This window comes from Brassica napus, chromosome C2 (assembly GCF_020379485.1).
Source record: "Brassica napus cultivar Da-Ae chromosome C2, Da-Ae, whole genome shotgun sequence".
NCBI lineage: Eukaryota > Viridiplantae > Streptophyta > Magnoliopsida > Brassicales > Brassicaceae > Brassica > Brassica napus.
The window spans coordinates 35,963,803-35,988,490 of NC_063445.1; the positions used below are offsets into that span (position 1 = coordinate 35,963,803).

The 24,688-nt window shown below is 31.1% G+C and overlaps 1 protein-coding gene and 1 pseudogene across 1 annotated transcript; one reads left to right on the forward strand and one right to left on the reverse strand.

The window, feature by feature from the left end:
• LOC106395097 (subtilisin-like protease SBT3.6) lies at positions 1-3,815 on the forward strand. The gene is made up of 10 exons (XM_048748466.1): positions 1-414; positions 509-600; positions 689-786; positions 888-1,043; positions 1,148-1,824; positions 1,922-2,010; positions 2,105-2,353; positions 2,454-2,571; positions 2,641-2,833; positions 2,909-3,815. The coding sequence occupies exons 1-10, from the start codon at positions 316-318 to the stop codon at positions 3,478-3,480; spliced, it is 2,343 nt and encodes a 780-aa protein (XP_048604423.1). The 5' UTR covers positions 1-315; the 3' UTR covers positions 3,481-3,815.
• A 15,152-nt stretch (positions 3,816-18,967) lies between these two features.
• On the reverse strand, positions 18,968-23,248 carry LOC106395121 (annotated as a pseudogene).
• Between the last annotated feature and the right edge of the window lie 1,440 nt (positions 23,249-24,688).

Consider the following 24,688-nt stretch of genomic DNA (forward strand, 5'->3'; position numbering starts at 1 on the left):
TTGAGGTGTATCATCATTCTCGTGGTCGTTGCTCTGTTGATGTGTTTGACTTTTCACACTATTGCAATAAAACTTGACTTTTAGTTGACCAAGCACTCATCTTGATATACCTATTCTTTATGTATCTTTTGTTTTAGCTACTTTAATAACTTTTGTACAATCATGAATATTGGCAACAATTTCAAGAAATGGAAAACACGTCTTTTACGAGAGCATCTATATAAATGATTATTCACTTGATTATGGTTTCATCTCTCTCTCTCTCTCTCTCTCTCTCTCTCTCTCTCTCTCTCTCTCTCTGACCTAAAGTTTGGAATGACGAATTACAGAACATTAATTTTTGTGGTACTAAGTCTGATAATATTTCTCAACGGGCAGAGCATTTTTGTTGCACGAGCCGTAGCTGAGAGCAAGGTATTTCAAAATTCTTAAAGTTCATTTTTAAGCAGACAACATGAACAGAGACCAATTGCCAAAACAAAGTTGGTTCTTGTGCAATGATCAATAGGTTCATATAGTATATTTGGGTGAGAAGCAACATGATGATCCTGAGTTTGTCACAGAATCTCACCATCAGATGTTGTGTTCACTTCTTGGAAGGTGTGTAAATTGAGACTTTTTTTTCTCAATGATGGTAATGTGTCAAAGTGTTACTCAGATGTCTTGTGTTTTGTTCCCATGATTACAGTAAAGAGGATGCCCATGGTTCAATGGTATACAGTTACCGACATGGATTCTCAGGTTTTGCAGCCAAGCTTACCAAGTCCCAAGCCAAGAAAATAGCAAGTACTCAGTCTTAATCTCACATCAGAAGCCTGTGTCTGCAAATGTCTGAAGTTGTTTTTTTTGTTTTGTTTTCTTCCGTTGCTAATGATCTTTGGTGACAGATTTACCTGAAGTTGTTCATGTCATACCGGATAGTTTCTACAAGCTGAAAACAACTCGGACTTGGGACTACTTAGGACTTTCTGCCTCCAGTCCAAAGAATCATCTAAATGAAACTAATATGGGTGAACAAATTATCATCGGCATTATTGACACAGGTATGACTGTTTATTCTACATTTCTTCTCAGCTCATTACAGATTTCTGAAATATGGTGTTGGTTTAGAGTCTTCTTCTTAGATTCTCTAAGATTTTTATTGCAGGAGTATGGCCAGAATCTGAAGTATTTAACGACGATGGGATTGGATCGGTGCCGAGCCACTGGAAAGGAGGCTGTCAATCAGGAGAGATGTTCAACTCCTCCCACTGCAATAAAAAGCTCATAGGAGCTAAGTATTTCATCAATGGCTTCCTAGAGGAGAACAAAAGCTTCAACTCTAAAGAATCACTTGATTTCATTTCCCCTAGAGACCTCAATGGTCATGGCACGCATGTGGCCACCATCGCGGCAGGTTATTACGTGCAGGACATTAGCTACAAGGGCCTAGCTGGAGGGGTTGTGAGAGGTGGGGCACCACGTGCTCGTATAGCAATGTACAAGGGTTGTTGGTATCTGGATGATTTAGACATAACAACTTGTTCATCTGCTGACATTTTGAAAGCTATGGACGAGGCAATTCATGACGGTGTTGATGTTTTGTCACTCTCTCTAGGCTCTGTGGTTCCTCTGCATGGAGAAATTGATATCCGCGATGGGATATCCACCGGAGCCTTCCATGCCGTCTTAAAGGGTATTACCGTTGTTTGTGCAGGTGGTAACTCTGGCCCCGAGGCTCAAACAGTGACAAACACGGCGCCTTGGATTGTCACTGTGGCTGCAACTACTCTAGACCGGTCCTTTCCCACTCCTATCACACTTGGGAACAATAAAGTGATACTGGTAAGTGGTAACTATATTGCAGGGTCAAATTATATGTCTACTAAGAAAATATTCTGATGATATGTGTCTTATTTTGAGTTTGGTCATTATTTTACAGGGTCAAGCAATGTACACAGGTCCAGAACTTGGCTTCACTAGCTTGGTTTACCCAGAGGATCCAGGGAACAGCAACGAAACCTTTAGTGGGTAATTTTCAAATCTCTAGTTTCTTAGTATTCACAAAATCTTGCAATATAAAGAAGCCCAGTTCTTTGACACCACACTGGTTCTTGTAATGCAGCACTTGTGAGGATCTTTCCTTGAATTCTAATGATACAATGGTGGGGAAAGTGGTCTTATGTTTCACAACATCATCTTCTAGTGGTTCCGTATCAAGTGCTGCAGGTTCTGTGAAGAAAGCTGGTGGTCTAGGTGTAATCATAGCAAGACATCCAGGCTCCGATCTCGAACCATGTTTAGATGATTTCCCATGCGTTTCTGTTGACTATGAGCTTGGGACAAATATACTTCTCTACATACGTTCCACAGGGTATTTAAATGACTAAGATCTTCACCGCTTTGAATTGCAAGTAAAGACAGTGTATATTGGTGATATTTGAGACATTTTTCTGTGGACTTGTGGTTTGCAGATCTCCTGTTTTGAAGATACAACCATCTACAACCCTTGTAGGACAGCCCGTTGGTACAAAGGTGGCAACTTTCTCGTCAAGAGGACCTAATTCAATTGCCCTGCTATTCTCAAAGTATGTCATAATCAATTAAATTATTTTACTCAAAAAGAAAGTTTATAAATCATATGAACTGTCTGAAGTACAGCCGGATATAGCAGCACCAGGAGCGAGCATATTGGCCGCTACAACCACCAATACCACCTTAAACGACGGAGGATTCATTATGCTGTCAGGAACATCAATGGCAGCTCCTGTTATTTCAGGAGTTGTTGCACTGCTTAAAGCTCTCCATCCTGATTGGTCTCCTGCTGCCATTAGATCAGCCATTGTCACTACAGGTTCTTATCTTTTTCATCCAATCAATCCAAATAGACCATACTGATTTAGATACGCTTCTTTGAATTACTCTTCAGCTTGGAGAACAGATCCATTTGGAGAGCAGATTGATGCAGAAGGGTCGTCTCGGAAGCTAGCCGATCCCTTTGACTATGGTGGAGGGCTTGTGAATCCAGAGAAAGCTGTAAAACCAGGTCTTGTATATGATTTGGGCCTCCAAGACTATGTTCTCTACATGTGCGCTGTTGGTTATAACGACTCGTCAATCTCTCAGCTTGTCGGTGAAAGAACAACCTGTTCAAATCCCAGACCATCTGTTCTTGATTTGAACTTACCTTCCATTACAATTCCAGACCTCAAAGAAGAAGTCACTCTCACAAGAACCGTCACTAATGTTGGACCGCTCAACTCGGTCTATAAAGTAAAGGTCGAGCCACCATTGGGAATTCAAGTGACCGTGGTACCAAAGAAGTTAGTATTCAACTCTAAAACTAAAACGCTCTCTTATCAAGTCAGAGTCTCGACCAGACACAAAATCAACACTGGTTTTTATTTTGGAAGTTTGACGTGGAGTGACTCTGTGCATAATGTTATAATTCCTTTGTCCGTGAGAACGCAAATTCTGCAGAATTACTATGATGAGAATTGAACAAAAAAAGAAAAACTGTGAACTTGTATTTATACTGTAACCCTATATATTTACATTGTGGATCAAAGATCACTTCCTTTTCAAAGGAACCAACCAATGCAGCAGCTAAAATAGACCAAACAAGAAACCAGATTCATGTCAAAATTTTAGCATCAACCATAGGGGGAAAATGGCGTATTTCAACCCAAATAATTTGATCCTGTCAGATACCACCCAAATAATTACTAAGTGCTAATTACGACTAGGCCTGATACTTTTATCCGAGATTCAATCCGGATCTGCTCTGAAAATCCGGATATCCGGAGGGGTCGAATCTGGATATCCGGAGAGGTCGAATCCGGATCCGGATAATAAAATGTTGGATCCGTCAAAGCCGGATATGGATCCGGATATCTTAATTTTTAAGTCTGGATATCCGGATCCGTAAGTTTTATTAATAAATATTTCAAAAATAGTAATATCTATATATAAAAATTAATTTTATTTAATATATTTTCATTTTTATAATAGTATATATAAATTTTATGTAAATTTTGTAATATTATACATAGAAATAATTAAAGACATTATATATATTTTTATTTTTAAATTATTGTTAATATTTTATATATATTAATATTATTTTTAATTTATTTAAGGATCCAAATCCGGATCCGGATATCCGCCGGATATTACAATTTTTAGAAGGATATCCGACACCCGGATATCCGAGAACCCCGGATCAGGATAAGGATAGTAAAATTATGGATCCACCGGATAAAGATCCGAATCCAGATACCTTAAAATTGCATGGATATCCAATCCGTCTCATGCTTAATTACGACATGAATTTAACTAAAAAATAAATTTTCTTCTCGAACTTGCTTCAATAACTCAAAATATTACTTTAACTAACAAGACAGTTAGAATAGCCGAAACACGTTGTTTGTGTTTAGATCAAAATTTAAAAAAAAAAAAACTATGATCAAGGGATTTGAACCCTACAATAGACACTCCGTTGACAAAACACAATGACTAGTCCAAATTTTCTTTCATTCAAATTTATATAATATTTATAATATGTACATATAAGTTAGCGTACTAAAACATTTTGAGAAGTTTTGATAACCATTTTTAAGTTTTTGTCATAAAAATAACCGTAAATAAAAAAAAATGATCAAAATAAATTTTATTATAAAGTAACTAATCTAAACTCAGAGTTTATAGTAGCCAAAACACGTTGTTTTGTGATTAGATAAAAGTTAAAAAAAAACTATGATCAAGAGTTTGAACCCTACAATAGACATTCCCTAGACAAAACACAATAACCACTAGCCCAAATTTTCTTTCTTTCAAATTAATATTATATTTATAATATGTACATATAAGTTAATGTACCGAAACATTTTGAAAAGTTTTCGAAGATAGTCATTTTTGACTTTTTATCACAAAAACAACTTTCAATTAAGGAAATGATCAAAATAAATTTTATTAAAAGGTATTAAAATATTATTATACATTAATATATTCAGTTATCGTTTATAAAATGAAAAATAAAAAATTCTATAATATTTTATCTATTATATAATCATAATCAATCACATTAAAGAAAATTATTATATTGAGCTAAATATAATAAAATTGTATTAAATTTATAAATTTTAAATATTTTTAAAAATAAAATCTAATGCGTTGGTAAGATGGGTTAACATTAGCAAACTAAATAATACACGTATAAAAATTAACATGTATTTATTTAAAGCTAATAATATAAAATCTTTGTAACTACTTTAATCATAATATATTTTCATTTTAAATATATCTAGATTTCAACCCGCGCAAGTTTTTGTTTTCATTTATTTTTATAAATATTTTGTTTTCAATTCTAAACTGGTATATATTATAATATATATGTGTCTATCAATTTAAACATAATAGTTTACGGTATATTTTTTTCATTAAGTAGATTGTTTCAAACTTTCACGTGTATTTTTATCTTCTTCTATATATATATTTTCAGATTATTATTTCATTATTAAAATCGTAACTATATATATAAAGATTAGTAAAATATTGTTTTATTGTCATATTCAAAGATATTGTAACATTTCACAAATTTAGAAAGTTTTTAAAAAATTAAACTTTTCGCTTCATAGATTTATATTATCGAGTAAATAATTAAACATTTAGTTTTTGTTTTATTTTTAAAATAAAATATATAGTTTAAAATTTGTTTTCATTGGTTTAATTTAGTAAAGATTAATCATTGTTAGATAATATATTTTTTGTTATTTAAAAAAAATCTTTATAATTTAAAAGCTAACATCGACAAATATTTAACATATGGAGGTATAGTATTACAACATTAAATTATATCTATTTAATTTATACTATCTATAAATCCAATGGATCATCTATTGTTTAAATCCAATTATTGATAGTCCAATAAAAATTTCGGGTTGGCCCAAAATTTAAATGATAAGATTATAGATTAAATGCAATATGACTTTCTAGGAATATGTCCATTAGGTCCATTTTTTATAAAATCACACATGAATCAAGGTTAGGACTTCTGTTTTAATATATAAGATGGTAAAATAACGTATTTATCTCAATACACACATTTATCTTAAATATAAATAATTTTAATGATATTATTTTTATTAGTTTCAAATTTATATATTAGTTTTGAATTATGTTTTGGGCAAAAAAGTCAATTCATAATTAAGAAAGTGTATTTTTCAAAAGGTAAAACAGAGAATGCAATTATCAAATTTCAAATCCTAAATAGGGTATTTTGCAAATTATCCCTAGATTTTATTGTTCCATTTTTTAGATATATAGTAAATAAATAATAACAATAGTGAGGTACATTTTAAACATTGTTAGATCTCAAACAAATATAGATTTCAAGAATATATTTTTTTTTATATTTGAGTATTATATAAATTTGATTTTGGTGATTATATATGAGCTGGTAAAGAAAAATATATTATGAAATTATAAGTAAGATATAACATTTCATGTATTGGTAAATATATGAGTTTGAAAATTAATGCTATAAATCAAGCTTTAGATTCTTGTAATTAAAGAATTGAACAAAAAGAAACCAAGCTTTAGTTTTCATTAGAAAATTGAACAAAAAAAAAGTGAAAGTTGGTGCTTTGCTTTACCAAAAAAATACCTTGGTACCTTATTAATCATTTCTTTTAATGAAGAGGAAAGAGTAGAACATGAGATTGTAGGTACATCTTGTTTTAATATTTTTGCATCTAATAGGGTAGAATATTAGTTGACTACTGTTAATGAAGAGGAAAGTATGAAACACCAAGATTGTAGGTAAATCTCGTTTAAATACTTTTGCATTAATAAGTAAAATATATGGAAAATGATGAAACCATTAAATTTGACGATTTTCTAATAATTGAGTCATATTTATATTTTAATAGATAAGATTATAGATTAATTGTAATATGACTTTCTAGTATTAGGTCCATTACGTCCATTTTCTAAAAAATCACACATAAATCAAGGTTGTGACTTCTGTTTTAATATATAAGATATATATTTATATATTATATTTTAAAAATTCCAATAAATATGTGTAAAATATTTTAATAATAACTAGATCTCGATCCACGCAACCCTGCATGTTTTTTTTCATTTATTTTTATATAAACATTTTGTTTTCAATTCTAAATTGGTATATATTATAATATATGTGTCTATTAATTTTTAAAACATAATAAGTTTACGGTATATTTTTCATTGAATAGATTGTTTCAAACTTTCACAAGTATTTGTATCTTCTTTTATATATATATATATATATATATATATATATATTTTTGGATTAATATTTCATTATTAAAATCGTAACTATATATATAAAGATTAGTAAAATATTGTTTTATTGTCATATTCAAAAATATTGTAACATTTCACAAATTTAGAAAGTTTTTAAATAATTAAACTTTTCGCTTCATAGATTTATATTATCGAGTAAATAATTAAACATTTAGTTTTTGTTTAATTTTTAAAATAAACTATATAGTTTAAAATTTGTTTTCATTGGTTTAAGGTGGTAAAGATTAATCATTGTTAGATAATATGAAATCTTTATAATTTTAAAAGTTAACATGGACAAATATTTAAATAATTAACATATGGAGGTATAGTATTACAACATTAAATTATATTTTTTAATTTATACTATCTATAAATCTAATGGATCATCTATTGTTTAAATCCAATTATTAATAGCCCAATAAAAATTTCTGGTTGGCCCAAAATTTAAATGATAAGATTAGAGATTAAATGTAACATGACTTTCTAGGATTAGGTCCATTTTTAAAAATATCACACATTAATCAAGATTGTGACTTCTGTTTTAATATATAAGATTTTATGTATTTTAAGTTATCGTTTATAAAATGAAAAATAAATAAATTATATCCTGTTTTATCTGCTTTATAGTCATAATCATGTTAGAATACAATTATTATACTTAAATAAATATGATAAAAGTATATTCAATTGATAAATTTGTAAAATTTATTTTCATAAATATAAACTATTTATTTTAAAAATATAACTAGATCTTAATCCACGCAACCGCGCGAGTTTTGTTTTCATTTATTTTTATATAAATATTTTGTTTTCAATTCTAAATTGGTATATATTATAATATATATGTGTCTATCGATTTTTAAAACATAATAAGTTTACGGTATATTTTTTTATTGAATAGATTGTTTCAAACTTTTACATGTATTTGTATCTTCTTCTATATATATATTTTCGGATTATTATTTCATTATTAAAATCGTAAGTATATAAATAAAGATTAGTAAAATATTGTTTTATTGTCATATTCAAAGATATTGTAACATTTCACAAATTTAGAAAGTTATTAAAAAATTAAACTTTTCGCTTCATAGATTTATATTATAGAGTAAATAATCAAACATTTAATTTTTGTTTAATTTTTAAAATAAACTATATGGTTTAAAACAAATTTCATTGGTTTAAGGTAGTAAAGATTAATCATTGTTAGATACTATGATTTTTGTTATTTAAAAAAAATCTTTATAATTTTAAATGTTAACATCGACAAATATTTAAATATTTAACATATGGAGGTATAGTATTACAACATTAAATTATATCTATTTAATTCATACTATCTATAAATCCAATAGATCATCTATTGTTTAAATCCAATTATTGATAGCCCAATAAAAATTTCTAGTAGACCCAAAATTTAAATGATAAGATTAAAGATTAAATGTAATATGAATTTCTAGGAATAGGTCCATTAGGTTCATTTTTAAAAAAATCACACAAGAATTAAGGTTGTGACTTTTGTTTTAATATATAAGATGGTAAAATGAAATATTTATCTCAACACACATATTTATCTTTTATATAAATAATTTTAATGATATTTTTTTTTTAATTTCGAATTTATATATTAGTTTCGAATTATATCTTGGACAAAAAAGTCAATTCATAATTAAGAAAGTGTATTTTTCAAAAGGTAAAACAGAAAATGCAATTATCAAATTTCAAATCCTAAATAGGGTATTTTGCAAATTATTCCTAGATTTTATTGTACCATTTTTTAGATATATAGTAAATAAATAATAACAATAGTGAGGTACATTTTAAACATTGTTAGATCTCAAACAAATATAGATTTCAAGAATATAGATTTTGTTTTTATATTTGAGTATTATATAAATTTGATTTTGGTGATTATATATGAGCTGATAAAGAAAAATATATTATGAAATTATAAGTAAGATATAACATTTCATGTGTTGGTAAATATATGCGTTTGAAAATTAATGCTATAAATCAAGCTTTAGATTCTTGTAATTAAAGAATTGAACAAAAAGAAACCAAGCTTTAGTTTTCATTAGAAAATTGAACAAAAAAAAAGTGAAAGTTGGTGCTTTGCTTTACCAAAAAAATACCTTGGTACCTTATTAATCATTTCTTTTAATGAAGAGGAAAGAGTAGAACATGAGATTGTAGGTACATCTTGTTTTAATATTTTTGCATCTAATAGGGTAGAATATTAGTTGACTACTGTTAATGAAGAGGAAAGTATGAAACACCAAGATTGTAGGTAAATCTCGTTTAAATACTTTTGCTTTAATAGGTAAAATATATGGAAAATGATAAAACCATTAAATTTGATGATTTTCTAATAAATGAGTCATACTTATATTTTAATAGATAAGATTAGAGATTAATTATAACATGACTTTCTAGTATTAGGTCCATTACATCTAATTTCTAAAAAATCACACATAAATCAAAGTTGTGACTTCTGTTTTAATATATAAGATATATATATATATATATATATATATATATATATATATATATATATATATATATATATATATATATATATTATTTAAAAAATTCTAATAAATATGTGTAAAAATATTTTAACAATAACTAGATCTCGATCCGCGCAACCGCGCAGAATTTTTTTCATTTATTTTTATATAAACATTTTGTTTTCAATTCTAAATTGGTATATATTATAATATATGTGTCTATTATTTTTTAAAACATAATAAGCTTACGGTATATTTTTTTCATTGAATAGATTGTTTCAAACTTTCACATGCATTTGTATCTTCTTCTATATATATTTTTTTGGATTATTATTTCATTATTAAAATCGTAACTATCTATATAAAGATTAATAAAATATTGTTTTATTGTCATATTCCAAAATATTGTAACATTTCACAAATTTAGAAAGTTTTTAAATAATTAAAATATACGCTTCATAGATTTATATTATCGAGTAAATAATTAAATATTTAGTTTTTGCTTATTTTTTAAAATAAACTATACAGTTTAAAATTTGTTTTCATTGGTTTAAGGTAGTAAAGATTAATCATTGTTAGATAATATGAAATCTTTATAATTTAAAAAGTTAACATGGATAAATATTTAAATAATTAACATATGGAGGTATATTATTACAATATTAAATTATATCTATTTAATTTATACAATCTATAAATCCAATGGATCATCTATTGTTTAAATCCAATTATTGATAGCCCAATAAAAATTCAGCTATGCCCAAAATTTAAATGATAAGATTAGAGATTAAATGTAACATGACTTTCTAGAAATAGGTCCATTAGGTCCATTTTTAAAAATATCACACATGAATCAAGTTTGTTACTTCTGTTTTAATATATAAGATTTAATGTATTTTAAGTTATCGTTTATAAAATGAAAAATAAATAAATTATATCCTATTTTATCTATTTTACGGTCATGATCATGTTAAAATACAATTATTATACTTAAATAAATATGATAAAAGAATATTCAATTAATGAATTTATAAAATTTATTTTCATAAATATAAACTATTTATTTTAAAAATATAACTAGATCTTGACCTGCGCAACCACGCGGATTTTGTTTTCATTTATTTTTATATAAATATTTTGTTTTCAATTTCTAAATTGGTATATATTATAATATATAGGTGTCTATCGATTTTTAAAACATAATAAGTTTACAGTATATTTTTTTATTGAATATATTGTTTCAAACTTTTACATGTATTTGTATCTTCTTATATATATATATTTTCGTATTATTATTTCATTATTAAAATCGTAACTATATATATATATTAGTAAAATATTGTTTTATTGTCATATTCAATGATATCGAAATATTTCAAAATTTTAGAAAGTTTTTAAAAAATTAAACTTTTTGCTTCATAGATTTATATTATCGAGTAAATAATTAAACATTTAGTTTTTGTTTAATTTTTTAAAAAAAATATATAGTTTAAAAACAAATTTCATTGGTTTAAGGTAGCAAAGATTAATCACTGTTAGATAATATGATTTTTGTTATTTAAAAAAAATCTTTATAATTTTAAAAGTTAACATCGACAAATATTTAAATATTTAACATATGGAGGTATAGTATTACAGCATTAAATTATATATATTTAATTCATACTATCTATAAATCCAATAGATCATATATTTTTTAAATCTAGTTATTGATAGTCCAATAAAAAAATTTGGTAGGCCCAAAATTTAAATGAAAAGATTAGAGATTAAATGTAACATGACTTTTTACGAATGGATCCATTCGGTTCATTTTTAAAAAAAAAATCACACATGAATCAAGGTTGTCACTTCTTTTTTAATATATAAGATATGATGATAGAACGGCTTAAAATTAGCAAAAATAACATATTTTAGACTTATGTATGTACAATAATATATTATCTAAAATGAATAAGCATAAAAATTATTAGTAAAAATAAATCCAGTTCTGAAAGACGGGTCAGAATTTAGCATAAATTACATACAAAATAATTTTCAAATATGTTTTCTCATGAATATATTATTTTGCTTAATTACTAAATGCAAATACAATAAGATAAATATATAATAAAAATTGAAAATACATATGGTTTTAAACAATTGATTAATTATAACATGTAAATTATAAAATTATTGTATTTGAAATAGTTATATAAATATTTTAGTATATGATTAACGTTAAAAATATATACCACTAATGTTCTATAACAATAATTTATGTATAGTAAAGTGAAAACAAACATCCGCGCGGTTGTGCGGATCAAAATCTAGTCTTATATATTAAAACAGAAGTCACAACCTTGATTTATGTGTGATTTTTTAAAAAATGGACCTAATGGACATATTTCTAGAAAGTCATGTTACATTTAATCTCTAATCTTATCATTTAAATTTTAGGCCTACCAGAAATTTTTATTGGGCTATCAATAATTGGATTTAAATAATAGATAATCCATTGGATTTATAGATAGTATAAATTAAATATATATAATTTAATATTGTAATACTATACCTCCATATGTTAAATATTTAAATATTTGTCGATGTTAACTTTTAAAATTATAAAGATTTTTTTTTAAATAACAAAAATCATATTATCTAACAATGATTAATTTTTACTACCTTAAACCAATGAAAACAAATTTTAAACTATATGGTTTATTTTAAAAATTAAATAAAAACCATATGTTTAATTTTTTACTTGATAATATAAATCTATGAAGCGAAAAGTTTAATTTTTTAAAAACTTTTTAAATTTGTGAAATGTTACAATATCTTTGAATATGTCAATAAAACAATATTTTACTAATCTTTATATATATAGTTACGATTTTAATAATGAAATAATAATCCGAAAATATATATATAGAAGAAAATACATATACATGTGAAAGTTTAAAACAATCTATTCATAGAAAAATATACCGTAAACTTATTATGTTTTAAAAATTGATAGACACATATATATTATAATATATACCAATTTAGAATTGAAAACAAAATATTTATATAAAAATAAATGAAAACAAAAATCTGCGCGGTTGCGCAGATCGAGATCTAGTTATAACTTTTAAAATCCAATGGCAAATGGTTAATGTGTCAGGTGTAATAGTATCTAAGCTCAGGTTAGTCCGTCCCTCTATTTTTTCCTCTATAATAGATGAACTCTACAATAGAGGTGAGTTTGTCTCCAATGTATTCCTCTATTTTCTCCTCTAAAAAGAAATATTTTTAAAAGATTCTTTTTTAATTTTACAATTAACACCCTTTAACTTACAAATGTTGAAAATTAACCCATTCATTATATGATTATATTTTTTTTGGAAAATTTTCATAAAAGTGAAATATTATTTAGTTTAAAGATTTTATTACAGAAAACATTAAACAAAAATAATAAAACAAAATAGACATTACCTAACCATCATTATACATTTCTCATAAATAATCAATTAATGTATTATGAAATGAGAAATAAGATTTTTTTTTATCTTTGATATTTTTGAATCGACTTAAAAACTCTTGGACTCGATTATCTTCACCATCTGATATTTGAAGCAACCAGCAAAAAAATCAACAAGTTCCATGTCCATCCATTTTCTTTGAACAATATTCTAACGATCTTTGTAATTTACCAGAATATTTAGTTGTTTTAATATGTTATATTAATTAATATTTAAATTCAACTTAAATATGTTATCAATATGTCTACTCTAACGATCAACGGACGATTTGTTAGTCAAGTACTATTTTGAGTTAGTGAAGCATGTTCGGGAAGATAATTTAATTTTCTTTAAAAAAAAAGGGAGAATTGCCAAGTGTGACTCAAAACTTGGAGTCAAACCCAAAACAATACCCCAACTTGGGTCAAAGGCAAAAGTAACCTAAAAGGCTATTGAAATTACAACTATCCCCTTGTGACCAAACAAGAAAACGGAATTTTTTTTACGTTTCTACCCCTCGCAAGTCGTCTGTTTAGACGACTTGAAAATAAGTCGTCCAGACGACTTAACTGAAAGTCGTCTGGACAGTTAGTCTTAAACATAATTTAAAAATTTTGTAAAAAATATTTTGATAAGTGAAAAATGGGAATTATGTAATTAACATATGTCTTAGGAGGTATAAATTAAGATATAACAAATTTCAATTGTTTTCAGCATAGATGAGTGAAAGTAGTGAGTCATGATATTCTTAAGTTTATGTTTCATCAACATATGTTGTAGTATTGTATGTGTTCTTAGGGTTAGATTTTGGAAAGCATTAAAACCGTTTTTGAAAATTTTTAAAATTACTTATGCGTGTTCATTTCTGTGTATAGTAAACACTATTTAAGTATAATTTGATTTTATAACGTGGTTAGTTAGTTAATCTAGTCATTTTAGTTTAGGGGTTCATTTTAGGGTTTAGGACGACTTAATATTTTGTCGTCTGAAAACAGACGACTAAATATTAAGTCGTCTGTTGTACATTATCAGCCAGAATAAGTCGTCTAAACCGGACCAAACCTTAAAGTTTACCAATGTACTTTTAAAGCTAACCGGATTATTTACCCAATATATAACGTGATTTTTATTTTTTTTGTTTCATTTTTCGCGAAATTCAGAAACCCTAACAGTTCTCTCTCAAAGGCGATTTCGAATTCCCACGATTTCCGAACAAACCATCGTTCTCAACGTCGGCTATCTATCTCACCGTTGTCGCCGCAGCTTCTTCTAACCCTAGCGCCGCCGATTCCTCTAAACCCTAGCGCCGCCGATTCCTCTAAACCCTAGCGCCGCCGCTTCCACTATTTCCGAACAAACCGTCGCCCTCGCCACCGTGGTCACCAACGTTCTCACCGCCGCTTCCTATAAACACTAGCGCCGCCGCTTCTTCTAAACCCTAGCGCCGCCGCTTCTTCTCTGTAAACCTTAGCGCCGTTTCTCTGTAAACCCTAACGCCGCTAAGTCATCAATCTCGAGGAAAAGATGAACATAAAACGTTGTCTCTATCAATTTACTCATTCTCACCGTTTCACGTTTATTTTTTCAGATCTATAACCGCAATGACGAGTACTCCAACTCCTTCTGCGACTGGAAGACTTGTAAGTAATTTAAGTCGTCTGGAAAGTCTTCCAACTGGACGACTTAGTAGATGACTTAAATATAAGTCGTCCATTTGGAAGACTTTCCAGACGACTTAATTATAAGTCGTCTACTAAGTCGTCTGGACTTATATTGTTGTCTTTGATTATTTTGCAGACAAAAAGGATGGATATTCCAGAACTCCCCCGTAGGTTATACACATCAGGGGAAGAGCCAGAAGCCCACAATAGCATTTCGTATCATACGGATAACAGCAAGTTGCATACTGCTCTTAGGAAAGCTCTTACTGATGACGAATTTGAAGAGCTCAAGGAGTCGAGTTTGGGAGTTTTCATCAAGTTCAAGGAGCAGGGATTTGGTTGGGCTTCAAGGCTGGTTCACTACATGCTCAGTTTCAAGCTGGACATTAAGAAGAAGTATGAGATGTGGTCTCTCGTTGGTCCAGAACCTTTGAGGTTTTCACTGTTAGAGTTTGAAAACCTCACTGGTCTAAACTGCGAGTACATCGAGGACCTTGAGACACCAAAATGTGACGTTACCCCAGAGATGGTTTCTTTCTGGGGGATGCTGGGAGTTCATCTGGAAGCTGGGCCAACTACTGATCAGATAATAGCAGCACTGAAGAGATGCGGGGATTGGTCCAGGGAAGATCGCAAGCGGCTCGCGTACCTCTCCATCTTCACTGGATTCATTGAAGGGAGAAAGTTTTCAACCGCTACACGATCTACTCTGGCAAGGCTAGTGATGGATTTAGAACGGTTTGAGAATTATCCATGGGGGAGAGTCGCGTTTAAGGTGCTGATGGACTCTTTGTGGAACAAAGAAATTGCTGGCTGTTACACCGTGGATGGGTTTATACAAGTTCTTCAGGTCTGGACGTACACAGCTATGCCGGAATTGGGTGCTAGTATTGGTGGTCCCAGAGCAGACAGTCCGTCTCCACCGATATTGGCTTACGAGGGCAGCAGAGGCCGCAGATCAATGAAAGCTGCTATCTTGAGTCAGGTATTTACTTCAATCCAAAAGACTGCGCAGACGACTTATTATAAAGACTTTCCTAGGTGCAACGCGAAGAAAATGAGGGATAATATGGCGGTGGATATATGGAAGGAGCTTGTTGATCAGCATCTGAAAGAAAATGTGGATGGTGATAAGTTCGTGGGCATGTATGATTAGCATTTGAACATGATTTTTTAACAAGCGAAGTATTTGTATTTCAACTTGTCTTTGTATAGATTTGTAAATATATAAGTTGTCTGGAAGAAATAAGTCGTCTGGAAGGTTTTCCAACTGGACGACTTACAAATAAGTCGTCTAGAAGGTTTGGACGACTTATTATAAGTCATCTGGAAGGTTTTCCAACTGGACGACTTACAAATAAGTCGTCTAGAAGGTTTGGACGACTTGAAGGGATAGTAGAAGGTAGTCTAAAAATAAAATACACTTGAAGGGATAGTAGAAGGTCGTCTAAAAATAAAATACACTGGACGACTTAGTAGAAGGTCGTCTAAAAATAAAATACACTGGACGACTAAAAATTTAGTCGTCTGGACGGGTAATCAAGACTGGACGACTTAAATTTAGGTCGTCTGGACAACTAGTCAACTAGTTGTGTACATTGTGGTTTCGTATGGCCAGTTTCCTTGCAGTTTGAGCATCTCCGTGCCCTGTGTTTCTTCCTGGGTTTGTGTCCTCTCATCCTAGATAGCTCCAACCAAGATTGCCATCATTATCACCAACATCTTTTTCCCATTCACCAGCTTCATCAATATCCCTTTTCTCTGAAACCGTTTCGACCTTGCTGCGGCTTGATACACAAAGACATACTCTATGGGTTTTGAGTATCTCCAGCAAGTTTCGAACTTGTCTATCACTTGTAACATTAATGGGAAGACTGCCTGGAGCCATCATCATTTCTGCTGGTAATGAGTAGCTAATCTCCACACTCACTGTTCTCATGTCCAGGTTATAATCTTCTTGAGCCATTGCAACAAGTTCAGCATGTGTTGAATCTTCATTCAATAAAAACAATCTTGCTCCTTTGAGATCATCAACCACAAAATCCCAACGGAAATCTCTCAACAACCATTCTCCATACACTGCATGTAACTGAAAAATCATCTGCAAATATTCAAAATAAAACACATCAGTAAACATAGAGAAAATGAAGAAGTTCAATAAACATTGCCGCAGACGACTTAGCATTAAGTCGTCCAGAAGACTTAAAGGTAAGTCGTCTAAAGAGGTCACTTTTGCAATTGAAAATTAAAAGGGACGACTTAATTCTAAGTCGTCCGACTTTGTTTGTTAAAAAAAAAACTTCAGACGACTTATATATAAGTCGTCTACGAGAAACGGGCTAGTTTTGCATTTGACCGAATTGTGTCAGATCTTTGACTATTTCTGGACGACTTATAATTCAGTCGTCTCTGGGAAAGTTAAAATTTCAATATTTTATGAAAACTTGACGACTTACGTGTAAGTCGTCCTAGGTTAGTTTTGTAATTGAAAAATAAAACTTGAAATTTAACTTTCTCCAGACGACTTAGATGAAAGTCGTCCAGCTAAACGACTTAATTTAAGGTCGTCCGGGATAAGCAAGGTTTGACCAGAAAATTGGGAAAAATTCTGGACGACTTTGCTTTCCCCGGACGACTTTAAATTAAGTCTTCTGGAGGGACGACTTTATATTAAGTCGTCTGGTTAAAGTTAAATTATGAAGTTTTATTTTTCAATTACAAAACTAACCTAGGACGACTTACACGTAAGTCGTCAAGTTTTCATAAAATATTGAAATTTTAACTTTCCCAGAGACGACTGAATTATAAGTCGTCCAGAAATAGTCAAAGATCTGACACGATTCGGTCAAATGCAAAACTAGCCCGTTTCTCGTAGACGACGTATATATAAGTCGTCTGGAGTGTTTTTTTTTTAACAAACAAAGCTGGACGACTTAATTTAAGTCGTCCGTTTGACCAGAAGACTCATCAGTAAGTCCTCTACATACAGATGACTTACTAGTAAGTCTTCTACGCGAACAGATCTTGAAAAAAAATTCAAATTCGTACCTTAAACTAGGTGAGATGACTTCGTTTGCACACATGGTCTTCTCCAACCACTCAGAACCTCAAACGAAAGCAACCGTAAGTCAAAACGAAAGAAATATGGCTCTGTCAACCATAGCCCATATTTTGAATCAAAAGCTTGAGTTTTTTGGATGAATATAGAGACAAAGTGAAAGAAATGTTGTTTTTAGTTCATAACAATTGAAACAGAGAGAGTGTAAAGAGATTTACGTGCATTAAAGGGCATTAAAAGCTCCAAACAGTTCGTACAAGGTTGTTGCCACTATTCATTGCAGTGGCAATATTGTAAATACTTGAAGAAGATGAGGTTGAGACAGTAAAGAAGCCATTTTCGAAAAAAAAAAAAAAATGTTAATGGCATTTTCGTAGATAAACTGCAGGTGTGGGGTTAAAATCTCAAAAAAAAAGAGTCAAAAGAAAATGTTAGTTTTCTGTTTGACTCCAAGTTTTGAGTCACTTTTGCAAAAGCCCCTAAAAAAAATTAAATTTTAATTAACTTCTTGTCATGTTTGGTACTTAATAAAATTAAATTTTAATTAACTTCTTGTCATGTTTGGTACTTAATAATTATTTGGATCGTATTTGGCACGATCAAAATTCTTCGGATTGAAATACGCCATTTTCCCCAACCATAGGATGGTAAATATCTCGGAAACAGCACAAGAGATCAATCTCTACTTCAGCCATTGTCTGTTCTGCCAAACTCTATTGCCGATGCATCACTCTTTATCTACAACACCAATGGCATCCTACTCTATATGCTCGTCTACATCGACAACATCATCACTGGGAACAGTGACAAGTTACATACAATCAATAAATCATCGATTCTACTTTCTCAATACTAATAATGATCAATGACAAGTTACACACAATTCATCCATGGAAATGCTCAGACCAGTCACGTTCGGCACCGATTCAAACTTGCCGTTGATCTCACCGGTGAGTATAAATCAATAAACTAATTAAATTTCTCGATGACAATTCCATTTAGGGATTATTAACAACATAAATTATACAATGTGACAGAATAAATAATAATGAAACTACACAATACGATTACCAATCAGCTTTACTCTTTTCACAAATCTGCTTTAGGCTTATTATGATTCTTCAGTTCTCGTCATAGTATCGTGGCAGGATCTGGGTTCTCACAGATAGTGGGATGGCTACATTATGTATATTGTCACTCCAAGTCAAGCTTCCAAAGTAGCAGCCAGTGTTTACTCTATGTGTGGTCGTGGCGCGGACCGTGAACGATAACTTTGTAGCTGTAGAGTTAAACACAAGTGTCGTTGGTGTAACACTCATTAACTCCCGTTGGAGGATTGATCACGACTTTGTATACTGAATTGAAAGGTCCAACGTTTGTGAGTGTTCTTGTGAGAGTGACTTCATCTCTAAGGTTTGGGATTGTGATGGAAGGCAAGTTGAGATCAAGAACCGAAGGCTTGGTAGTAGGACAGACGGTTGCTTTTCCGAGGACACGGGATATGGACATGTCACTGTAATCAGCAGCGCACAAGTACAAGACGTAGTCATGTGTGGCCATGTCGTACACGAGACCTGGTCTTGCAGCTTTCTCTGGATTCACGAGGCCTCCTCCGTAATCAAACGGATCAGCTAGCTTGCGGCTTGACCCATCTGCGAAGATTGGCTCTCCTGATGGATCAGTTTTCCAAGCTGCAATAGAAAAAAAAATTTGTTTCTCAGTATTAAAAACTTCTTGAAAACGTTATTGGTCAAATAAAAAGAAAAACATAATAAGATGTAAGAACTAAGAACCTGTGGTGACAATAGCTGACTTGATAGCAGAAGGAGACCAGTGAGGATGTAACGATTTGAGGAGCACTACAATTCCTGAAACTACAGGAGTAGCCATTGATGTCCCAGACTTCATAGAGAATCCATTGACACTGAAAGAATCATTAAGGGAAGTAGCTGCAAGTATGTTCACACCAGGTGCTGCTATATCCGGCTGCATCAAAACATACAAAGTCAGGTACACTTAAGAGAATGGACATGTAAAAAAAAAGAGCTGATATACCATAAGAATCGCTGGGGAAATTGAATTGGGTCTTCTTGATGAGAAAGTGGCTACCTTTGTAGCCACAGGTCGTGCAACGAGGGTTCTTGAATCCCCTATCTTTACAATGGGAGATCTGGCGAGAGAGAAAAATCCAAAAATATTATGGTAATTCATGAAAGTTTTTGGTGAATGAGATGAATGATACCTTGTGGAGCGTAAGTAGAACAGAATGTCGGTTCCAAGCTCGAAGTCTACCGCAACACTTGGAAAGTTACGAGATGGAAGAAGCAAGTGTGTAGGATTTCTTGCAATGATTACCCCAAGACCTCCAGCATTTCTCACTGCTATTATATCATCTACCGCAGGGGTGACACTTGTTTCTCTTGTGAAACATAACACAACTTTTCCTTCCATTGTGTTGTTGGGATTAGCAGAGAGCTTCGGCAATCACTGCATGTTGACAGGCATCAATCATAACTCGTGGAAATAACTTTTTTAAACAATCAATGATCAAAACATGCAGTAAGCAAATAAATGTTACCCGGACTGTGGGTAAGCTAGATCGGAAAAGCCGAGTTCTGGACCGGCAAAGATTGCTTGACCCTGAATTAAACAAACTCAAAATCATCAGAACAAGGGTGTTAGAAACTTTAGAACAACATTTTTTTTTGCTCATAAGTATATACCAGTATTGTTATATTGTTCCCAAGTGTAATAGCTGTGGGAAAGGAACGGTCTAGAGTTGTTGCAGCGACCGTTAAGATCCAAGGAGCTACATTCGAAATAGTCTGAGCCGAGGGACCGTCATTACCAGCTGCAGCAACAACAGGAATTCCTTTTGCAACGGCAGAGGTCAGTTCCCTCACATCAGTCTCTGAATACAAAGGAACCTTGGATCTTAAAGAGAGTGACAAAATATCAACACCATCATGTATAGCTTCGTCTATTGCTTTTAAGACATCAGCTCCTGAACAGGACCCTAACTGAAGCCAGCAAGCCTTATAAATAGCTAAATGAACACCCGGCTCGCCGCCTTTCACTGTCCCTCTTCCAAGGCCTAGGTAGCTTACATCAGGCAGAAAAGAACCGCCGATGGTTGAAGAGACGTGTGTCCCATGACCGTTAAAGTCTCTCGGGGATGCGTACTCAGGGTTCTCTGTTCTATCAAAGTCTCCGATTTCGGCAACAAGGCCATCAACAAAGTATTTAGCTCCTATCAGCTTTTTGTTGCAGTGTATCAAACCGTTGAAGAGTTCTCCAGATTCACAGCTTCCTTTCCAACGACTCGGTATAGGTCCGTAGCCTTTGTCATTATACATTTCAGACTCCGGCCATACTCCTGTATTTGATGCCTTTCTATCAATAAACATATATTTTGAGGGAATTAAAGACATTTTCTCCATAGACACAAACCTGTATCGATGACTCCAACAATGATCTTCCTCCCCATGTTGGCCTTATGTAGAAGACTCTTTGAAGTACCCGGAGACAGACCCAAGCAATCCCAAGTCCTAGTTGTTGTCAGTTCGTACAATGTATTTGGTATGACATGAACAACCTCAGGCAGTTCTGTTCTCAAAAAAGACGTTTGATTTGTTCAGACAAATAATTACTTGTGATTATGTGAAGTCAAGAAACCTAAGAAGAGTTACCTGAAAGCGAAGCCTGAGAAGCCGTGTCGATAACTATACACTATTGAATCGTGGACAGACTCTTTGCTGAAACATAACAATCAAGTAAGTAAATATGCCATCTTTCAATAGATATATTTCAATATTCTGTACCTATGTCTTCACAAACTTCTACTTAGATGCACTGAATCATACCTTCCAAGAAGTGACCATAACATCTGATGGTGATATTCGGTGACTGACGCAGGATCATCATGTTCCTTCTCTCCCAAGTAAACTACATAAACCTATTTGATAAGAAAGAAACAACAGCACTTCATGTCAGATGTGTTCACATTTGCTAATAAAAAGTTATATCCATTAATGTCAAATACCTTTCTCTCAGCAGCATCTCCTACAACGAAAGTGCTCTGAGCATTCATAACAACAGTCAGAATTATCGCTACAAGAATTATGGTTTGGCCCATCTTTTCTCTCGAGAAAGGAGATATAGAGATATGTGATAATTCTATGTTGGGAATTGTTGCTGAAGCAAAAGGCTTTATATAAGATGTGCTGCTCCATTAGCTTTCTCTGTTTTCTTTAGTTGGTCCCGTGTTTTCGAGTTTCAAACATTATTCAGGCCTTGAATTTTTAAGTATTAAACAACCCTGGTTAGGTCGCTGCTGAGATTAGCTTGATCAGATTAGAAACAGTAGAGTAGTTTGTTTTTGACTAAATAATCTTCTCAACCATATAACATTAAATATTAAAACACTATGAATAGTTCTCTATACAGAGATGAGAAACTGCTCAGATTAAGAACAATATAGTAGTTTCTTGACAAATTTATCGCACACATTATATTTCAAATATAAGCAACTACGAATAGATATCCATTGAGACGAGAACTTGTCTAATTCAGATATAAGTATATTGTTGAAGGAGTCCAATCAGAAAATAATAAAACATAATGTTCATAGAATATTCTATCTTGTTAAGTAAATTCAAGTTCAAGTTGAAATAAACAACTCAAAGAAAGAGACAGAAAGCAAAATCTGAAAATTTTGACAGTTTCTCTGATGTACAAAGCTGACCTCTGCTTTTTTCTTGCATATAAATTTTTTTTTAACCACTTTACTTTTGCATGTATTTGTATTTCATTGTTCAAAAAAATAGTTGCAGAAAAAAGATGGATTTTTACCTATTTTGAATAGAATATTTAGAATATCATTGAATTGATTATTTCGTAGGTTATTCTCCATCCCTGGGACATCAATGCCTCTGATTTTTATAGTTCAACTTGTATTACTTTTGTTTGATATTATGTCTCCAATGAAGAAAGAAAGATAAGTTCACAGAAGATTTTTTTTCCTTTTTAGTATATGAAACTTCCAGTGAATAATAGTATGGGAGATTATGTTGATTTCCTTAAGTTGCTTTGTCATCTAGACATAAACATTTTATAATTATTTATTAATACATGGATTATTAATTAAAAAATGTAATGATAACTTACTTTTATGTTTTGATTTCAAAATTCTTATGTATTATAAATATTTTGAAAGTTTTTGTACATTATATTCATTATTAATAAGTAAATATTAAAAATCCTCAATATTTTCTTTTCAGTTATATAAAATTAAAAATTTATTTGATCAATATTTAGTTATATGTTTTTTTAACTTTAAATTTTTATTAAAAGATATTTTCAGATAACAACACAATATATATAGTAATTATCCTTTAGTGAAAATATATTTTTTTTATATTTTGGATAATTATTATTATTAATTTTAATCACTTATCTAATCAAATAATTTTTTTCTTTTTGAATAATTTATAATTTTTATTCATTGAAGGTATAAACGATATTAACCAGACTAACTTTTAATGTGAGAGCTCGAATGCGAAAAATCACTTCACAAATATAGTAAAGATATTTAATTTTAAAATTCAAAAATTTTACATGCCAAAGTATCTAAAAATAGAAATCTTCTTTAATATTCTGACCACTCACGGTTAATGGAATTTTCATACCCACTTACTTGGTATGTATACTCATTTCGTACAACGGGCAGTGCAGTAATTTTTTTAAAGACTTGAAAATCTTTTTACTGATTCTGTAATCACTATATGACATTTTCCCGTATTTTGACCTCATTCACACGATATCATGATTCACTTTCTGATAGGTGACCTATCATTTTACTACTCCACCTGAAGAACCAATAACATGACATACAACACTAATTCATCAGAGACTGTTCGGCGAATAACAATTACTGAACACATTGTCAAAGAATTGGCTAGCTGATTTGTTCACAAAACCAATTGATCTTAATTTTTTTGTTACTCTTCAAAACTCCACTGGAGTTCGGGTTCCGTTAATTGATTGCACTTTCATGCTTTTCAATTGTCCTATAATTCTAGGTTTAAATAATCAGTCACACTGTGATTCTTTCTAACTACTCTAGATCCTAGTATTACAAACTACTCTGGTGTAGAGATCTATAGATAACCTAGCAATCCTTATTGATTATCAGTTTGACAATATGCTCATGAAATCCTTAAATCTAACAAGATGACTACCCAGACATGCAAGCAATAACACAAATCATAGTTTCAATAATATAATAGATAACAACTCAATGGTAAAATCAATGGAGTTCCAATCAATCTCTGAAGGAGAATTGATCTTCTCTCCAACCCTAAAACTATGAATAAAAGAAGTAAAAGAAAGCGTAGCAATCAACAATGGCTTAGAAAACACATAAACATGGTTTAGAGTCGTCCTGAGGCATTCTGGTAAATTGTGGTGGCTTATGGGCTTAAGTCGGTCATGAAATAGACTCGATCCGTCTTCTGGAATCACCGTCGATCGACACCAAGGATGTGTCGTCGATCGACATTCATTCATCTCCTCGACAGCTTCCTTTCGCGAGGCAAACGTACCAATCTTCAGTAAATCAGGCATAACGTCTGCTATAGGATGCTAATTAACCTCAAACCAGCGATAACTCAACGCTCT